Source organism: Dasypus novemcinctus, chromosome 12 (genome assembly GCF_030445035.2).
Source record: "Dasypus novemcinctus isolate mDasNov1 chromosome 12, mDasNov1.1.hap2, whole genome shotgun sequence".
Taxonomy (NCBI): domain Eukaryota; kingdom Metazoa; phylum Chordata; class Mammalia; order Cingulata; family Dasypodidae; genus Dasypus; species Dasypus novemcinctus.
Window position 1 is genome coordinate 104,378,665 of NC_080684.1, and position 15,189 is coordinate 104,393,853.

Consider the following 15,189-nt stretch of genomic DNA (forward strand, 5'->3'; position numbering starts at 1 on the left):
TCCCTCAGGGATAAGCATGTACTTTACCACAAAACAAAATCGCTGGCCTATTTAAATTTTACTAGTGGTAGACAACAAATCACTTGCAACACATGCCACACTGCCCAGCCTCTTGCTCCACGCCAGTGTGTGTGAACCATGGGCCTCGGAGAGCGGGTTGAGGGCTGGAACTGGACTGGTGGTGGTGGGAACATGGAGGTGAGCCAGGCACACTTCCACTGGGGCCCTCCAGACCAGCACTGGTATGTAGACAAAATGAGTTTGGAAACACTGCATGTCTGCCCACACTTGGATAGTCATGATATTTGGTTAACGTATTAACTGCCTGGAGATGCCCCACAGAAACAAAACCTACTTAATCTGCCATCTCCCAAATTTATTTAATATTGGAATTTGTTTTTTGCATTCCAAGTGTACTTCCAAATACTCTAGAGAAATATTGGTTCTTAATTTAACTAAGAATATAATTACTAGTAAGAAATTATGAATAACAAGTGAAAGTACTACATGAGCAACTTTTTTTCCAGGAGTCAGATACACTTTGAAAATGTCTGAGAATCACCCTGCTCCCTCCCTAACTTCCACAGGGCCACACTGGCACTCAGGCATGCCTTACATGCCATGGTCCCCCCTGCAGTCTTTCTACCTTCTGTGTTGTGTCCCGGGTCACATCTTTATTCTCAAACATGACCTTGACCACAGAAAATGAAGTGGGAGATGCCACCCTCCTGGGTCTTCTGTTGCCCCTCCAATCCCACTCTTCCCCCACCCTCCTCCACTGTGCTCTGTGCCCAGAGGCTTGAGCTCTGTGGACTGCCTTATTTGGGTTCTCTTGCCCTCCAGCTCCAAGCTGAGTTTATCAGTGGAGACACTGGTGAGACTTGAGAACAGGCTGAAAGACAACTCGGGGTATTTATTCCCTTGGTTTTCTCTCTGGTGGGTCACTATCTGGCAGTGATTTGTTTCTCTACAAGAGTGTAAGCTCCTCTTGGGGACCCCTCTCTTATGTTTACAGCTTGAGTGTAATTTCCACAAGGAGTTGTGGAGAAATCAGGGTGTTTTTACCCACAAGGATTTGAGACAATATCTAATTGACCCCAGGGTCCTTAGGAAAGACTATGGTGCTCCTTGATAAATATAAGTAGAAAATTCTAGGTCTGAGGGGCAGAAGCCTGCTCTTACTCTAACTAGAGTTGGAATGTATGGCTTCTTGCTCAGGTACAGACCTTGTTAGAATGTAACCTCTTACTCCCTGGTACCTAACAGACCTAAACAAATTCAAAGAGCCCCATAATTGAGAGGGAGCCTGGGTACCTTTGAGGACCAATCCTGCACGCTTCCTTCAAACCTTGCCCAGAGGGTTCCAAGAAAAACTGTGTCCAAACCTTGCCCAGATGGTCCTCCAACCATTTACCGATGTGACTACACACTAGGGAGAAGGAAAATACCCACACTATTCAGGAATTACTAGATAGGACTCTGAACTGATGACAATCCCTGGAGAACCAAAGTGCCACCATGCTCTACTGGTCAGAGTGGAGGCTAATGGAGCTGAGAGAGGAAGTTCTGGTCCAAGCCCATTTCACAGTGGGTCCCATTTAGTGGGAGTCCCAACACCCAGACTCAGAATATATAATGGCAACCAACATTCTCAGTCTTATGAAGTGAACTGCAGATTTCTCTTCCCCAAGTCCCATGAATGAGACCTTCCTAATGGTAGGAAGGGTCAAGTGGAAGCCCCTATCCACCATGAGAGGGAACAAAAGAGCAATACCACTTCCCTGGGACTATGCAGAGACTAGTGCCATCATCAAGGAATAAAACAATTGGGGTGGGGATAGACTCTACCACATTCCCGTTTAAAATCACCTGCTTGGCCAATGCAAAAGTCACTTGGGTGTTAGAAAATGACCGGATAATTGCAAATTTAATAGTTGTTGATGCCAATCACAGAGGCATATCAGGATAGCCCCTGGCATCTCGTATGCAACTACAGACACAGCAAAGGCTAATTTTTTATTCAGGATGGCAAAGTTTCTTTTACATGGCAGGGGATGTCACCTTCACAATTGTGTCTTATGCCTATGTCAACTAACCTGCTTTCTGTCATAATATCATGTGAAGGAACTCTGATCAAGGCTTGCCCAGAGGGTCCTGCAGCCATTTGCCAAAGTTACGATATTCCAGAAAATGGCACACTGGTCCATTACACGGATGATGTTATTATATTAACTGAAACTAGTAAGAAGTAAGGAGCAAGTACCTCATAGGCCTCAGATAGATACATGGCCTGGGGGAATGAGCTAAACCTATGAAAGTTTAGGGGCTTGCCACTCTGGCAAAGTTCCTAGGGATCCAGAGGCCTGAGGTATGTTGTTATAATTCTTATAAAGTGAAAGACACACTGGAAAACGGACTTTGGCCCAGTGGCGTCCGTCTACCACATGGGAGGTCCGCGGTTCAAACCCCGGGCCTCCTTGACCCGTGTGGAGCTGGCCCATGCACAGTGCTGATGCGCGCAAGGAGTGCCGTGCCACACAGGGATGTCCCCCGCGTGGGTGAGCCCCACGCGCAAGGAGTGCGCCCCGTAAGGAGAGCCGCCCAGCGCGAAGGAGGGAGCAGCCTGCCCAGGAATGGCGCCGCCCACGCTTCCCGTGCCGCTGACGACAACAGAAGCGGACAGAGAAACAAGACGCAGCAAAAAGACACAGAAAACAGACAACCGGGGGAGGGGAGGGGAATTAAATAAATAATAAATCTTTAAAAAAAAAAAAAAGTGAAAGACACATTGCTGCACCTGTGCTACTCATTACAAAGAGAGAGGCACAATGCTTGAAGGGTGTCGGGATTTTGAAGACAATCTGGTCCCACTCCTCTGATCCATTTAGAGGGTAGCCCAAAGACTTGCCAGTTTTAGGCAGGGTCAAGAACAAGAAGGTCCAGGCTACAGTGTAAACTGCTGTCCCACTTCAGCCTTATGACCCAGAATATCTGATGCTAATGAAGTGTCTGTGGTAGACAGAGGTGCAATATGGATGCACCAGTAGAACCACAGCACATACCCCAGTGTTTGGAAGCAAGGCTCTGCCCTCTTCCGCCCTGGCATCCTACTGAGCTCTGACACCATCTGAATGCTTGGCCATGAGACAAAAATAACTATGAAACTCATCCAGCCAGGGCGGACCAGGTGCTCTCTGATCCGTGGCAGCAGTATTCCACTGTGGAATGGAAATGGCCAATTGAAGGCCAGTGTTGAAGACAGAAGCAAGTATGCGTGTGCAGGTGCTTCTGGGCTTTAGACTTGAATGGTACCTCTTCCTACTGCTTCTCTGACTCTCCCTCAGCCCATTCTTAAGACTCCATGGGAAGTTCCTGCAGGACACTCTAACAGAGGCAGAAATGTACAGGACTGTTGACAGATAGGCTGTGCCCTATGCTGCAGTCAGCCCAAAGTGGAAAGCTGCTGCATTACAACTGCATGCAGAGGTGGCCCAGGAAGATAGTCGGCGTAACTCCAGCCATGTCTAACTGCCCACCAGGCCTGGACGGTAAGATGGTCTGAGGTCTGAGTCTAGATATTGAGTCATGGGCAGTGGCTAATGACTGGGCCAACTCTTCAGGGACTCAGAACAAGATTGGAAGACTGGAGATAAAAAGGCCTAGAAAGAAGTATTTGAGGGGTCTCAGAAAATAAGCAGAGATTTTAATGATACGTAGGTCCCGAGTAAATGGCCAGTGGAAGCCATCCTCAGCGGAAGAGGTGACCTATCCTGAGGATGTCAGCCAGTCACTTCCCCAGGCAGTCTGGTGCTGATTCAATGGGCTTAGATGTAAAAAATGGTCATGATGACAAGAAAGAGGTTGTGCACTGGTTTGAAAATTTGGACTTCTTGTAATTAAAGGTGACCTGGTTACTTACACGGTCACTACCCAACCTGCCAACATGGAGCCCTCAGTCCGGCCCCTTTCTTAGCGGGGTGTTCCAGACACCTGGTAAGATTATACTGGATGCCTTTCATCATGGAGGGGGCAGTGACTTGTCTTTATGAGTAAGAAGCATACTCCCCATACAAATTTTCCTTTCCTGAAATGCTTCTGCGGTTACCAACTCCACAGTGCTGTATCCAACCTCATGGTATCCCATGCAGCACAGTGTTTAGTCAGAGGCTCATCTGATGGTGGAGGATGTGTGGTGATGGACTCACATCCAAAAAATCCACTCATCTCCCAGAGCTGCTGGCTTGATTGAATGTTGAGAACTTGTTCTGACATCACTACAGAACCAGCTGGGAGAGTGTCCTGTGAGGTGAGGGTGCTGGCCTACAGGATGCCTCAAATGCTTTAACCCAGTTGGGGTGACCCAACAAAGACACGACGCCAAGGATGGGAGTCCTGGGGAAGTGAAGGGTGGGTACCCTACCAGGTGAGTAACCCCATCCAGCAAAGAGGCTGGCAGAGAAGGTAAGGGGGAGGTAGACAGTCGAAGCAGGAAGCTCTAGTTACCAACTTGGACCTTAGGACCAGGGACAGGAATGGGAATTTTAGCAGTTGCATTTTGTTTTTCCTTTTTACCTATATCCCACTGCCTTTTATGAAAAGCACAGCTAGCATTTTAGGTTTTAGGTGGGAATAACATGTCCTTGCAATAACATGGCAGCTGTCAGACCCTGAGCACTTCCTGCTCAGAGGATACAAACTTCTCATCCCATACAAAGAACAGGGGTCTTTCAACCTTTCAGCCCTCTGTGGGTGTGGAGGCTCGTGATGGAAGACTGCACTGCACATCCCTCGCGTGTCCATGCAGACCCATTCTCTGCCCTTCTCCATTCTGCATGAAGCCCAGGGGACTGCATCAATCATGCTCCCTTGCCTCAGGCTTTCAGCTGGGGTGGGCCAGGGTGAGGCACCTGTGGAGACTGGAAGGTGAGAGGAGAGCGATAGTGGGCTGTTCACTCCCCAGCGCGCTCCCTGCTGGGCTGCAGCTCCATGGTGTCCTGTTCCCCCGCTCCTCCTGGGTGACCCTGACCTTCTGCTGCAGTCCCTGCTTGTCTCTGTAACTGCTCCCTCTTTCCCCTTCAGGCCTAGGGCTGAAAATGGCATCCCACCGTGAGTCCAGAGCTGCTTTCGCACCTACTGACTTCACTTACTCCTGCCCCAGCCTGAGGAAAGATCCTTCAACAAACCCATGTCTGCCACCCTTTTTAGCTTGCCATCTGTTTTCTGCCTGGCCCCTGACCAATGTATGTCCAAATGAAGAGGACATGAGAGATCCTAGACATGTAGGCTCAAAAGGTTTTAGCAATAAATGTAAATCTACCCCATAGTATTGCTTCTACAAATCATAGGATTTGGGTCAATGGCTTATTTTTCTCCAATCTCAGAGCTTCTGCCAGGCTACTAATGGTAGCAGCATGAATGGGAAAATTCTCAAGAGGAGAAGTTTCTGAGTGACAACCTGTTCATATGATGAATGAATTGATGAAGGACGGTCTCCTGAAAATATCCAAGTGATGGTGTTTACTCCATCCTCTCAACTCTCCCGTAAACCTCACTCTTCATATCTGAACCCTGGTTTTATTTTTAACAGGTCTATTTTATGTAAAAGCCTAGGCAACACTGAAAAGCACAGCATGTTAGAAATAAAGGTCAAGTTATCTGTCAAATAAAGTCTACTATTACATTAAAACGTACATGTAGACACTTACCTGAAAGGGGAGAGATCACGATCACAAAGGTGGTTTTCCCAGGACAAGACTGACCCACTGCACTGGGATCTGCTGACCCCTACGATTTCCCCACATGGGGAAAACATGACTGCAGAATTTGTGTTAGTGGCGGTTGTGTGTGGACTTCCTCCCAACCGAAAAATACGTAGGTACGTGTAGAAAAAGGCTTTCAAAGTCTCAAAAGCTTACCTGGATCAAAATTTTATACCTCATTTCCCTGTTGTTGTGTCCAGCACTGAGGCCCCTAAATACTTCTTATTAAAAAAATAGCAAACTAAAAAAATGTTAGGGTTTTTTTTTCATGCTCTATTCAATCTAAAATTGGATAGTAACAATAACATCTCAAATTATTTTCTTAGGGGTAGATGTTAGAATTTATTTTCCTTCTTTCTTTATTCTTTCCTATATTCTTTGCCTTTTATAAAGAGACAAAAAGCGTGAGTTTTTAAAAAATTTTATTTCCTAAATTAAAAATGAAGCAAAATTGACCTTTTATTTTGGTGTACGGCTCCATGAGTGTTAACACATATATAGAATCATGGACTTCCCACCATAATCACTCCAAAACTCCTTCCTGCTGGCCCTTGGGAGTCACACCCTCCCCTAAGCCTGGGCCCTGGCAACCAATGAACTTCTCCAACCCTGTTGTTTTGCCTTTTCCAGAATGTTATATAATATAAAAATAGAATCCCACAGTATGCAACCTTTGGAGACCTTGCTGTTGCATTTATAAATGGTCTGTTTCTTTTCATTGGTGAGAAGCATTTCGTTGTACGGATGGACCAGTTTGTTTAACCACACAATGAAGTACATTTGGGTTGTTTCCAGTTTTTCTGGCAATTATGATTAGAGCTGCTATAAACATTCCTGTATAGGAATTTTTAGTGAACTCTAAAATCATTTTTAAGCACAAAAGTCATGCAAAATTTGCCCAATGCAACCATGGAACTATCCTGGTAAGTTAACAAAAATGTTTAAACCTAAATTTAGAGGACAAATTATGGTTTCTTGTAATGCCATGAATGCAAAGGATGCTCTCTTCCAGCAATAATGTGCATTTCAACTCTACCTTTTTCACAGGGGCTCGAGAGGAAAGCAGAGGAGAAGGGAACATCAGCACTGCCCAGTGGGCCCACTCAGGGCAGGACACTGTTGCCTGCCTCTACTTCATTTTTCTTAGGCCAGTGCTTTTGTGAAAATCCAGCCAGCAGATTCTCCCTTCTTAGTTGGTGATGATTAAGTAAGTCTATTACAATCACCATTTAGGTTCAAGAAATAGATGAGAAAGAAAAAAATAACTCTGACAGTTCAAGGAACCCAATGTTCTATTTAAAGCTGTAACAGAAAAGAAAAAGGCAATTGGATGGACCATTGTAGACAGACTGTTGTATAGAAACGTCCACACGCACGCAAGAAAATCGAGATTAATGGAATAGGAAGCACAAATTGGACCAAATTATAGACAAGAATTTAATATATGACAAAGCAGACATTACAAACAACAGAGAAGGAAAGGAATATTTAATAAATGATGGTAGGAAAATAAGTTATCTATTTGGAAAAAATATTTTAATATGAATCTCTACCTTATATTAGGTTGGATTACAGTGTTTTATTTTGTTTTAAATAAGAAAAACAAGCAGAATAGAAAAGTTTTATCAAGCCTGAATAAGAATGATGAATTTATAGATTTTTAGGCAACAGAAGACATTCCAAAATAAGATTCATGCATTTGATTATATTAAAATATAAAGTTTGCAATGAGGTATCATGAAATGAAAGAGTAATAGTAAACTGGGAAAAGTAGTGGCAACACTTAGGACAGAAAGGGTTACCTTTTGAAAATTACCTAATTATAAAGAGTTAATAATATTGACTGAAAAATTATCTGTGGGGACATTAGCCAGGTGAGACAGGAAGAGAATTCTCACTGGGGGCACCCAACCAGTGCATAGGCACGCAGAAAAGTCCAACTTTTAAATCACTCAAGAACTATAAATCAGAACCACATGAGGCACCATTTTATACCTCTTAAGTTATCAGTGTTTTAAAACAATGTTAATACCCAATGCCAGGAAGAAAATGCATATAAGATAGGGACAATGCAAATCATCACTACTTTTTGAGCGTACAATTTGGCAATCTTAACAAATTCGCCAAAGCATTCATACTCTGGTCTCAGAATCTTACTTTTAGAAATACATTCTGAGGAAAGAACATCCACCAAAGAAAAAGCAATATGCGTGAAGGTCGTCTTTCTAATTTTCTGACAACTTCCTGTTCTCTGTCTGCCCCTTGTGGCTCTAGTCTCTTCCTACCAACTTTGCTCCAGTCCCACAGGCTTCTGCCAGGCCCTAGAGTATGCCACGTGGAGCAGCCCTGGGAGCCAGCAGCCCCTGCCCAGGAGGCTCTCCCCGGGTTTCCACTGGCCGTTCCCACTGATTCATTCCAGGCCACTCTGTCTAAAGTAGTTCTTCTCTATTACTCTCCATTATAGTTCCCTGTGGATTCCCCTCATAACACTAACTCCCTTCCATATTTTATTGCAAAATTCATTTGTTACTGTATTATTAAATCAGGCTAGAAAGGGACTCAATCGACGGATCTGGAATCTGGCAAAAAGTCCATGTGGACATCAATACCCCCAAATGGCTGTGGGAAGACTCTCACGAGAACTCCAATTTGGAAGGAGATTTCCTCTGGAAGCCAAGAGAAGCCCCAGATATTCATCAAGGACCTCATCATTGGGCCCTTCTAGGGGATTGATGGTGGGGTAATCAATCAAAACAGCAAACAGCTGGGACTCCTCCCATGCCATTAGCAAAGGGGCAGAATAATTAATGGTTTAAAAAGCAAGCGCAAAGGCCTTTTGAGCTTTCTTGCCTTCGCCTTGTCCCAGTCCCTGTCTGTGTGCCTGTTTGTGCCCTGTTCTGCCCTTCTTCGCCCCCACCTGGATCAATATGCAAATAAATCTGAGGATTTATAATCTATAATGGGGGACTGTATTCTGTAAATCCGCCCTCTTTATCACTCTTCGGTCCCTTCCTCTCCACCTGGGACCATGATCTGTTATTTTCTCCAATTTCTCTTCCCTCCCTACCTTAATAAATTACTGACCTAATCAGCATGGCTTGCTCTTGAGATTCATTTCTTGCAGTTTAGTCGAGAACCTAGACAAAATCTGGTAACATTATAGTGCTCCCCACCAGCATGGAAGTCCTATGCAGCAGGGACTCAAGCATCTGGCACAGTGCCTGGGATATAGTATATTGTTCAAGAACTGTTTGTAGACTGACTGACTGAACAAATGAATGAATAAACACAGGCAAAACTGAAATGAACCTAAAGACCCAAATGACAGTGAAATGGTTAAATACATTTGGATATATAAAATCAAAGAACACCAACAACTAACCATGACCCAATCAAACCAGACCCTTTGAAAATGCTGCTCACTTTCTCTGAATGGAATGTTTTTCTCCAACTCAACCATGAGGGAAACTCCTATTCACCTTTCAAAGGTTCAACTTGGTTCTGTAACTTTTCTAACTTCCCAACTAGCAAAAACACATTAAGGAAGGGCTTATGGCAACACAGTGGACCTCCTGGCAACCTTCTGGTCTAATCACATAGAAATGTATCAACAAAAATATTTTAAATACACAGCTGAAACTGAAACCAAGAAAGGGATATCTACAGGTGCCAGAAGCAAGGAGATACTGAAAACTAGAGCAGTAAAAACATGAGTTAATACCTCATGTTTTAGTAGACCCAGTCAGAATGTGCTACAGGTGACCCTGGATTTAATGTAGACTGGAAGAGGCTGAGGTTTTAATACCTATTTGTGGTTAGGAGAGTTGGGATTATGCAAGACTGGGAGTAGATATGGGACAGTTCAAGAGAATTTGTGAACAAGAATAGCTCCTAGGAAAATGGAGAGAATGCAGCCCTGAGAGGTAACAATTTGGGAAATAGAAAAGAGACATTAAGGGACATGGAGAATGGAATGAAGAGGTTCAATATATATATTTAATAAGAGTTACAGAAGAAAAGACCAGTGGGACTGGGTGGAGACAATATTCAAAGACTGGGAACTGATAATTTTTGAGAATTCATGAAAGGTACAAATCTTCATGAGTCTGAGAAATTTAAATCAACAAATATCTGTGCCAAAGCACAGAGTAGAGAAACCACAGAGTAACAAAAATAGAACACTTAAAAGGCAGGTGGAAGGAAAGCAAGGTCACGTACAGAGGAGTAATGTGGAGCCTGGCAGCAGCCTCTTCACAGCAGGAGAGACCAGAACCCTGGAGGACATCTCAACGTGCTATGAGAAAAGAGCCCTCCAACAAGAGTTTGGTTCCCTGCTAAATGTTCAAGAAAGAGTAAAGGTGAAAGGAAGCCATTCTTGAAAACAAAGGCTGGATTTACCACTCAGAGGACCTCGCCAGAAGGACTACTAAAGGCTATACTTCAAGAGGTGGAGTCCGGAGGAAGCAGTGATAGGAAAGAAGAAACGGATAGATCCAGGAAACTCCAAACCAGCAGAGCGGGCACAAACTAGTGCCCACCAAAACAATGGCACATTCGAGTGCCAGGAAAATACAACAGCACCAAAGCACTGGTCACAACAGGTAAACTGTTCTATTCAGGACAGTAGAAATATTAACTTTATACTTTATAACTTCAGAATGCATGTTAAAAATTTAAGAGTAACCAATAGAAATAAAATGTGTAAGCCCTCAAAAAGAGGGAAAAAAGGAATGATAAAGAACACTCAGCCAATGGGAACAAGATGGAAAAGAAAAAAAGGAAAAAGGAAAGAAAGAGCCAAGTAAATAATAGGGGAAAATAAAGTGGTGGGGGAAAAATTCCAAACATTTCAATCACCATAGAAGGAAAGAGACTGAACCTGAGAGTTAAATAGCAAAAATTTTCATTTTGGAATTTAAAACTCTTTCTATATACTACTTTACACGAAACACACCTAAAACAGGGCAATAAAAAGAGTGTAAGTGATAAGTTGGGAAAAGGTATACCTGACAAATACTCATCAAAAGAAAACTGTTATTGCTATTTTAATATCAGATAAGATAAACCAAAAATGGCGATCACAGGCTATAATATAATATAATATAAAAGGGCTATAATATAATAAAGGGGAACAGTTCACCAGGAAGATATGGCAAATCAGAACTTCTGGACATGTGCTCCAGGAGGCATGTACATCACCCATAATTCCTAATATTAGCACTTGGGCATCCAGGCTGTCTGCTGCTGTCTCTTGGGCACAGTTCTCATAGGAATTCTGGGTTAATGTGACAAAGGGAATGACCCAGAAATCCCTGATTCCCAACCATAACAGTTTATAAGAGCCAGATCCCTGACCACCCACAGCCCCCTAATAGACTCATTCTATGCTCCCATCATATTCTTTATAGACATTTTCACTCTCACAAGCCTCTCTAGCTTGGGGACTATTTGTTATTTGTTTCTGCATTCTCAGCACATACCACAATGCCTGGCAGCAAAAGGCACTCCATAAACGTTTGCTGAATGGATGGCATTTTATGCATCCATTAAAATTATAATTTTGAAGACAATAAGGCCAATATGAAAATGTTTATAATATGAATTTCGATTTTAAAAGCACAATATAAAACTGTAGAGGTGGCGAACTTGGCCCAGTGGTTAGGGCGTCCTACCACATGGGAGGTCTGTGGTTAAAACCCGGGGCCTCCTTGATCCGTGTGAAGCTGGCCCATGTGCAGTGCTGATGCGCGCAAGGAGTGCCCTGCCACACAGGGGTGTCCTCGCGTAGGGGAGCCCCACGTGCAAGGAGTTCACCCCGTAAGGAGAGCCGCCCAGCGCAAAAGAAAGTGCAGCCTGTCCAGGAATTGCTCCGCACACACAGAGAGCTGTCGCAGCAAGATGACGCAACAAAAAGAAACACAGATTCCCGTGGTGCTGACAACAACAGAAGCAGACAAAGAAGAGGACGCAGCGAATAGACACAGAGAACAGACAATGAGGCGGGGGGGGGGGAAGGGGAGAGAAAGAAAGAAGTAAAATAAATCTTAAAAAAAAACACAACTGTAGATGCACTTTGATTATAAATTTATAAATACACATATATATGCATGAGGATACAAAATGGAAGAGAATGTACAAAAATCAAAAAAGTAAGTTTGTTAGGTAAGGTGGATGGTGACTTTGTTTTTAATTTTGATTACTGCTATTAAATTTTTAGTAGTATAATTTTGAAAAGGGAATAAAAAGACATGTTCTACAACTTTTAGTTAGCTGAGACAATAATTTCTGAAGATTTCACCATATATAGACAGGACAATAGAACAATTTTCTGAGCCACAGAAGTAGTTCCTTGCAGAGCCAAAGGACTCTCACTCTAGGAGCCTTGGTGTTATCCATAGCGAGTCTCTGTGGCTGCCTCCCAGCAGAGAAAGAAGGAGGCATGCTACAGGAAATGGGCCCTGCTGGTCTAGCTTAAGCCGTTGTTTCCTTCCTCGCAAGCCTTTCCTTTCCAGGTGGTGCCCATCAAGTAGCCTGAGGACAATCTTACCCTGAGCTTCTACCCTACTTCCCCGGAGAAGAGGTTCTCCTGGGTTCCTTGGAGAGAAAACCAAGTAAATTAAATAAAGTATTCCTCACCCAGATTTTGATCTCTATAAATACAACATTTCTAGGGCTTCTTGGATAAATAGCTGATTCCAGGCCTGGGGCAAAAATAAAAATGACAAGATGAGCCCAGAACATCTTGAAAGCAAGAAAGCTTGCAAAGCAAAGACCAGTAAGGGTCACGTCAACAGGACGGAGTCAGCAGTGAAGAGGTTCCCACTGGCTAAGATGAAACAAATTGAATACCAATAAGAATAATGGCTGTAATGAATCAAAAACATCAAACACACTTGAATTAGTAAGTTTATAATATATATTTTGAAAAACACTAAGGTAGCAATTCATTACTTTGAAAAGTGGTGAATGAAGGGAAATAATCAAGAATATCCTGCCTTTCCTATACTAACTGTGCTTCATTGTTACCAAATAGTCAGTGAAGGGGAAGTTTTCATTATAGAAGCACTCCAACTAATAAAAGAAGAAATTATAGAGATAGAATATCACCACTTTACAATCTGCAATGAATCAATAAATGTAGGCATGATAAACAATGGCTGCTAACATCACAAAAAAGAGAGACAACCAGTCAATGAATGCTTTCTGATAAAAGTGGATCACCATCAAGGACAAATATCACATGATCTCACTGATATGAAATAATTAGAATAAGCAAACTCATAGAGTCAGAGTCTAGAATACAGGTTACCAGGGGACAGGGCAGGGTTAGGGAACAGGGAGTCAAGGCTTAAATTGCACAGAATTTTTGTTTGGGATGATGGAAGAGTTTTGGTAAAGAGTGGTGATCATGGCAGCACAACATCGTGAACATAGTTAATAGCACTGAATCGTACATTTGAATATGGTTAAAAGGGGAAATTTCAGGTTGTATATATGTTACTAGAATAACATTTTTTTAAAAAATCCATGGAACTGCATAACACAAACAATGAACCCCTAAGGTAAACCATAGATTATAGTTAATAGTAACATTATAAAAATGTGCTTTCATCAGTGTTAACAAATGTACCACAATAATGCAAGATATTAGTAATAGAGTAATATATAAGAACCCTGTATTTTTTGCATGATTTTTCTGTAAAGCCACAACCTTTCTAATTAAAAAAAAAAAAAAAAAGTATATTACCACCTATGCAGTACAATGGTCAAAAAACTTGAACATGAGTCTGTTTATCTGGCCTGGGAGCAGTGTGACTAAGGACATGTGAAATGCCACTTGGGTTGCAATCAGTCACATCTGGATTGCAGCAAACTTTATGTAACAAGTAATCTTGTTTCTTTTACAAATACATCACAAGGAAAATTTAATAAATGGAGAGAAAACCTATAAATTAAAAAAGAATTGAGACAAATCAATCAATTGCAATGTACAGACCTTATTTGGATCACGATTAAAGTAAACTGTAAAAGAAGCTATGACAGCTTCTGTTAAATTTGAACCCTGACTGGTCACTTATTAAAATTCTTGATAATTCTATTAGGTGTGAAAGTGGTATTTTTTGCCATGTTTTTAAAAAGAGCTCTTATCTTTTAGAGAGACATACTGAAATCTTTTCAGATGAAATAATATGATGCCTGGTACTTGCTCCAAAAATATCTGGGGTTGAGGACGAACACATGAGGCTATCAATGAAATCAGACTGACCATGATTTAGAAATTGTTGAAGTTGGGTAATGGGTACATTGGGGTTCATTATATTATTGTCTTTACTTTTGTGTATGTTTGAAAGACTCAATAATAAAAAGTCTAAAATATCAATAAAAAATGAATGAGGCTTATTTTCATGGTTGGCATTTGAAAAAAATGTCTTGAAAACAATGGGACCCTTACCTTTTCATTAACAGGATAAAAATTCTTCTTGGTAATCGGCATACAAAGGTGTCAAGGACGATCTTTAGGTAATTCAAAGATACATAACCACCTTTGGTGGGATCTCCTGCACTGAGAGCTTTTTCAACATTTTCATAGGACTTTGAAAGCTGAAATGAATTAAAATTAAAGTGTTGCATTCATAAAAATCAACTTCACGAAGCTATTCAACCATTTTATTTTTGCCAAAACCTCTTCACATTTTCATCTCCCAAAACTGATCAAAAAGGTTACTATGGCATGTACTGAACTTCAAATGTTTAATTGATGAGCTCACTACAAAACAGAATTCCCAGTCACAGCTACTCGATTGACAAGGCAGACAAGTTTCTCAGGGAAAAACAACACATACAATAGCTTCTCCCTCGAATTTCACAGCTAAAAATACTTGGTGGATCTGCCAGTTTGATACATCTTTCTTAATATACTTTCAAGCCATCCCTACTGTGAGCCCACGCCATGCTTCTCCTGATTAAATCAGGTCAGTCAAACAAAAAAGCAGGCAACATTTCATTAAAAATAGCAGTAGCTTTTACAGTAAGGAAAATTATTAATATAAAGATTTCATATGCATAATATACATTGGACATTCCTTTAATCATTCTTTTTTTTAATGGGGAATTACAAAGAAAGCGGGTGAATGAGCTTTTCTTATGGGACTTCTAAAGTACAGTAAAGTAGGTTAACCACTGATTTTCTTATAACTCATGAAAGTACTATGAACATTGGTTTAATTTCCAAAGATTTTCCTGTTGTTTATTAATGAGTAATGACACTATTCTTTAATATTTAAAACCATCTCTGCTTTCTCTGAATTCAATTTTTCCTGCTTTTGGGATAAGAAGATATACAAAATAACTACCAACTTACGGTAAAAGGTGACTTTAAAAAAAGTTGCTGGAACATGAAAATATAGGTACAAGACTTTATCAACTAAAG

At 41.8% G+C, this 15,189-nt stretch overlaps 1 protein-coding gene and 1 non-coding gene across 3 annotated transcripts in view; one reads left to right on the forward strand and one right to left on the reverse strand.

Annotated features, from left to right (window-relative positions):
- Positions 1-15,189, reverse strand: part of EFCAB6 (EF-hand calcium binding domain 6) — a 294,900-nt gene that overhangs the window by 180,405 nt on the left and 99,306 nt on the right. For both annotated transcript variants that reach the window (XM_071219103.1, XM_023588220.2), the window contains one exon: positions 14,212-14,360. In XM_071219103.1, the coding sequence (XP_071075204.1) occupies positions 14,212-14,360 (149 nt within the window). The remainder of the gene's footprint in view (positions 1-14,211; positions 14,361-15,189) is intronic.
- On the forward strand, positions 5,698-5,858 carry LOC111763666 (U1 spliceosomal RNA). Its single transcript, XR_002796496.1, has one exon. It is a non-coding gene; the product is annotated as a U1 spliceosomal RNA (small nuclear RNA).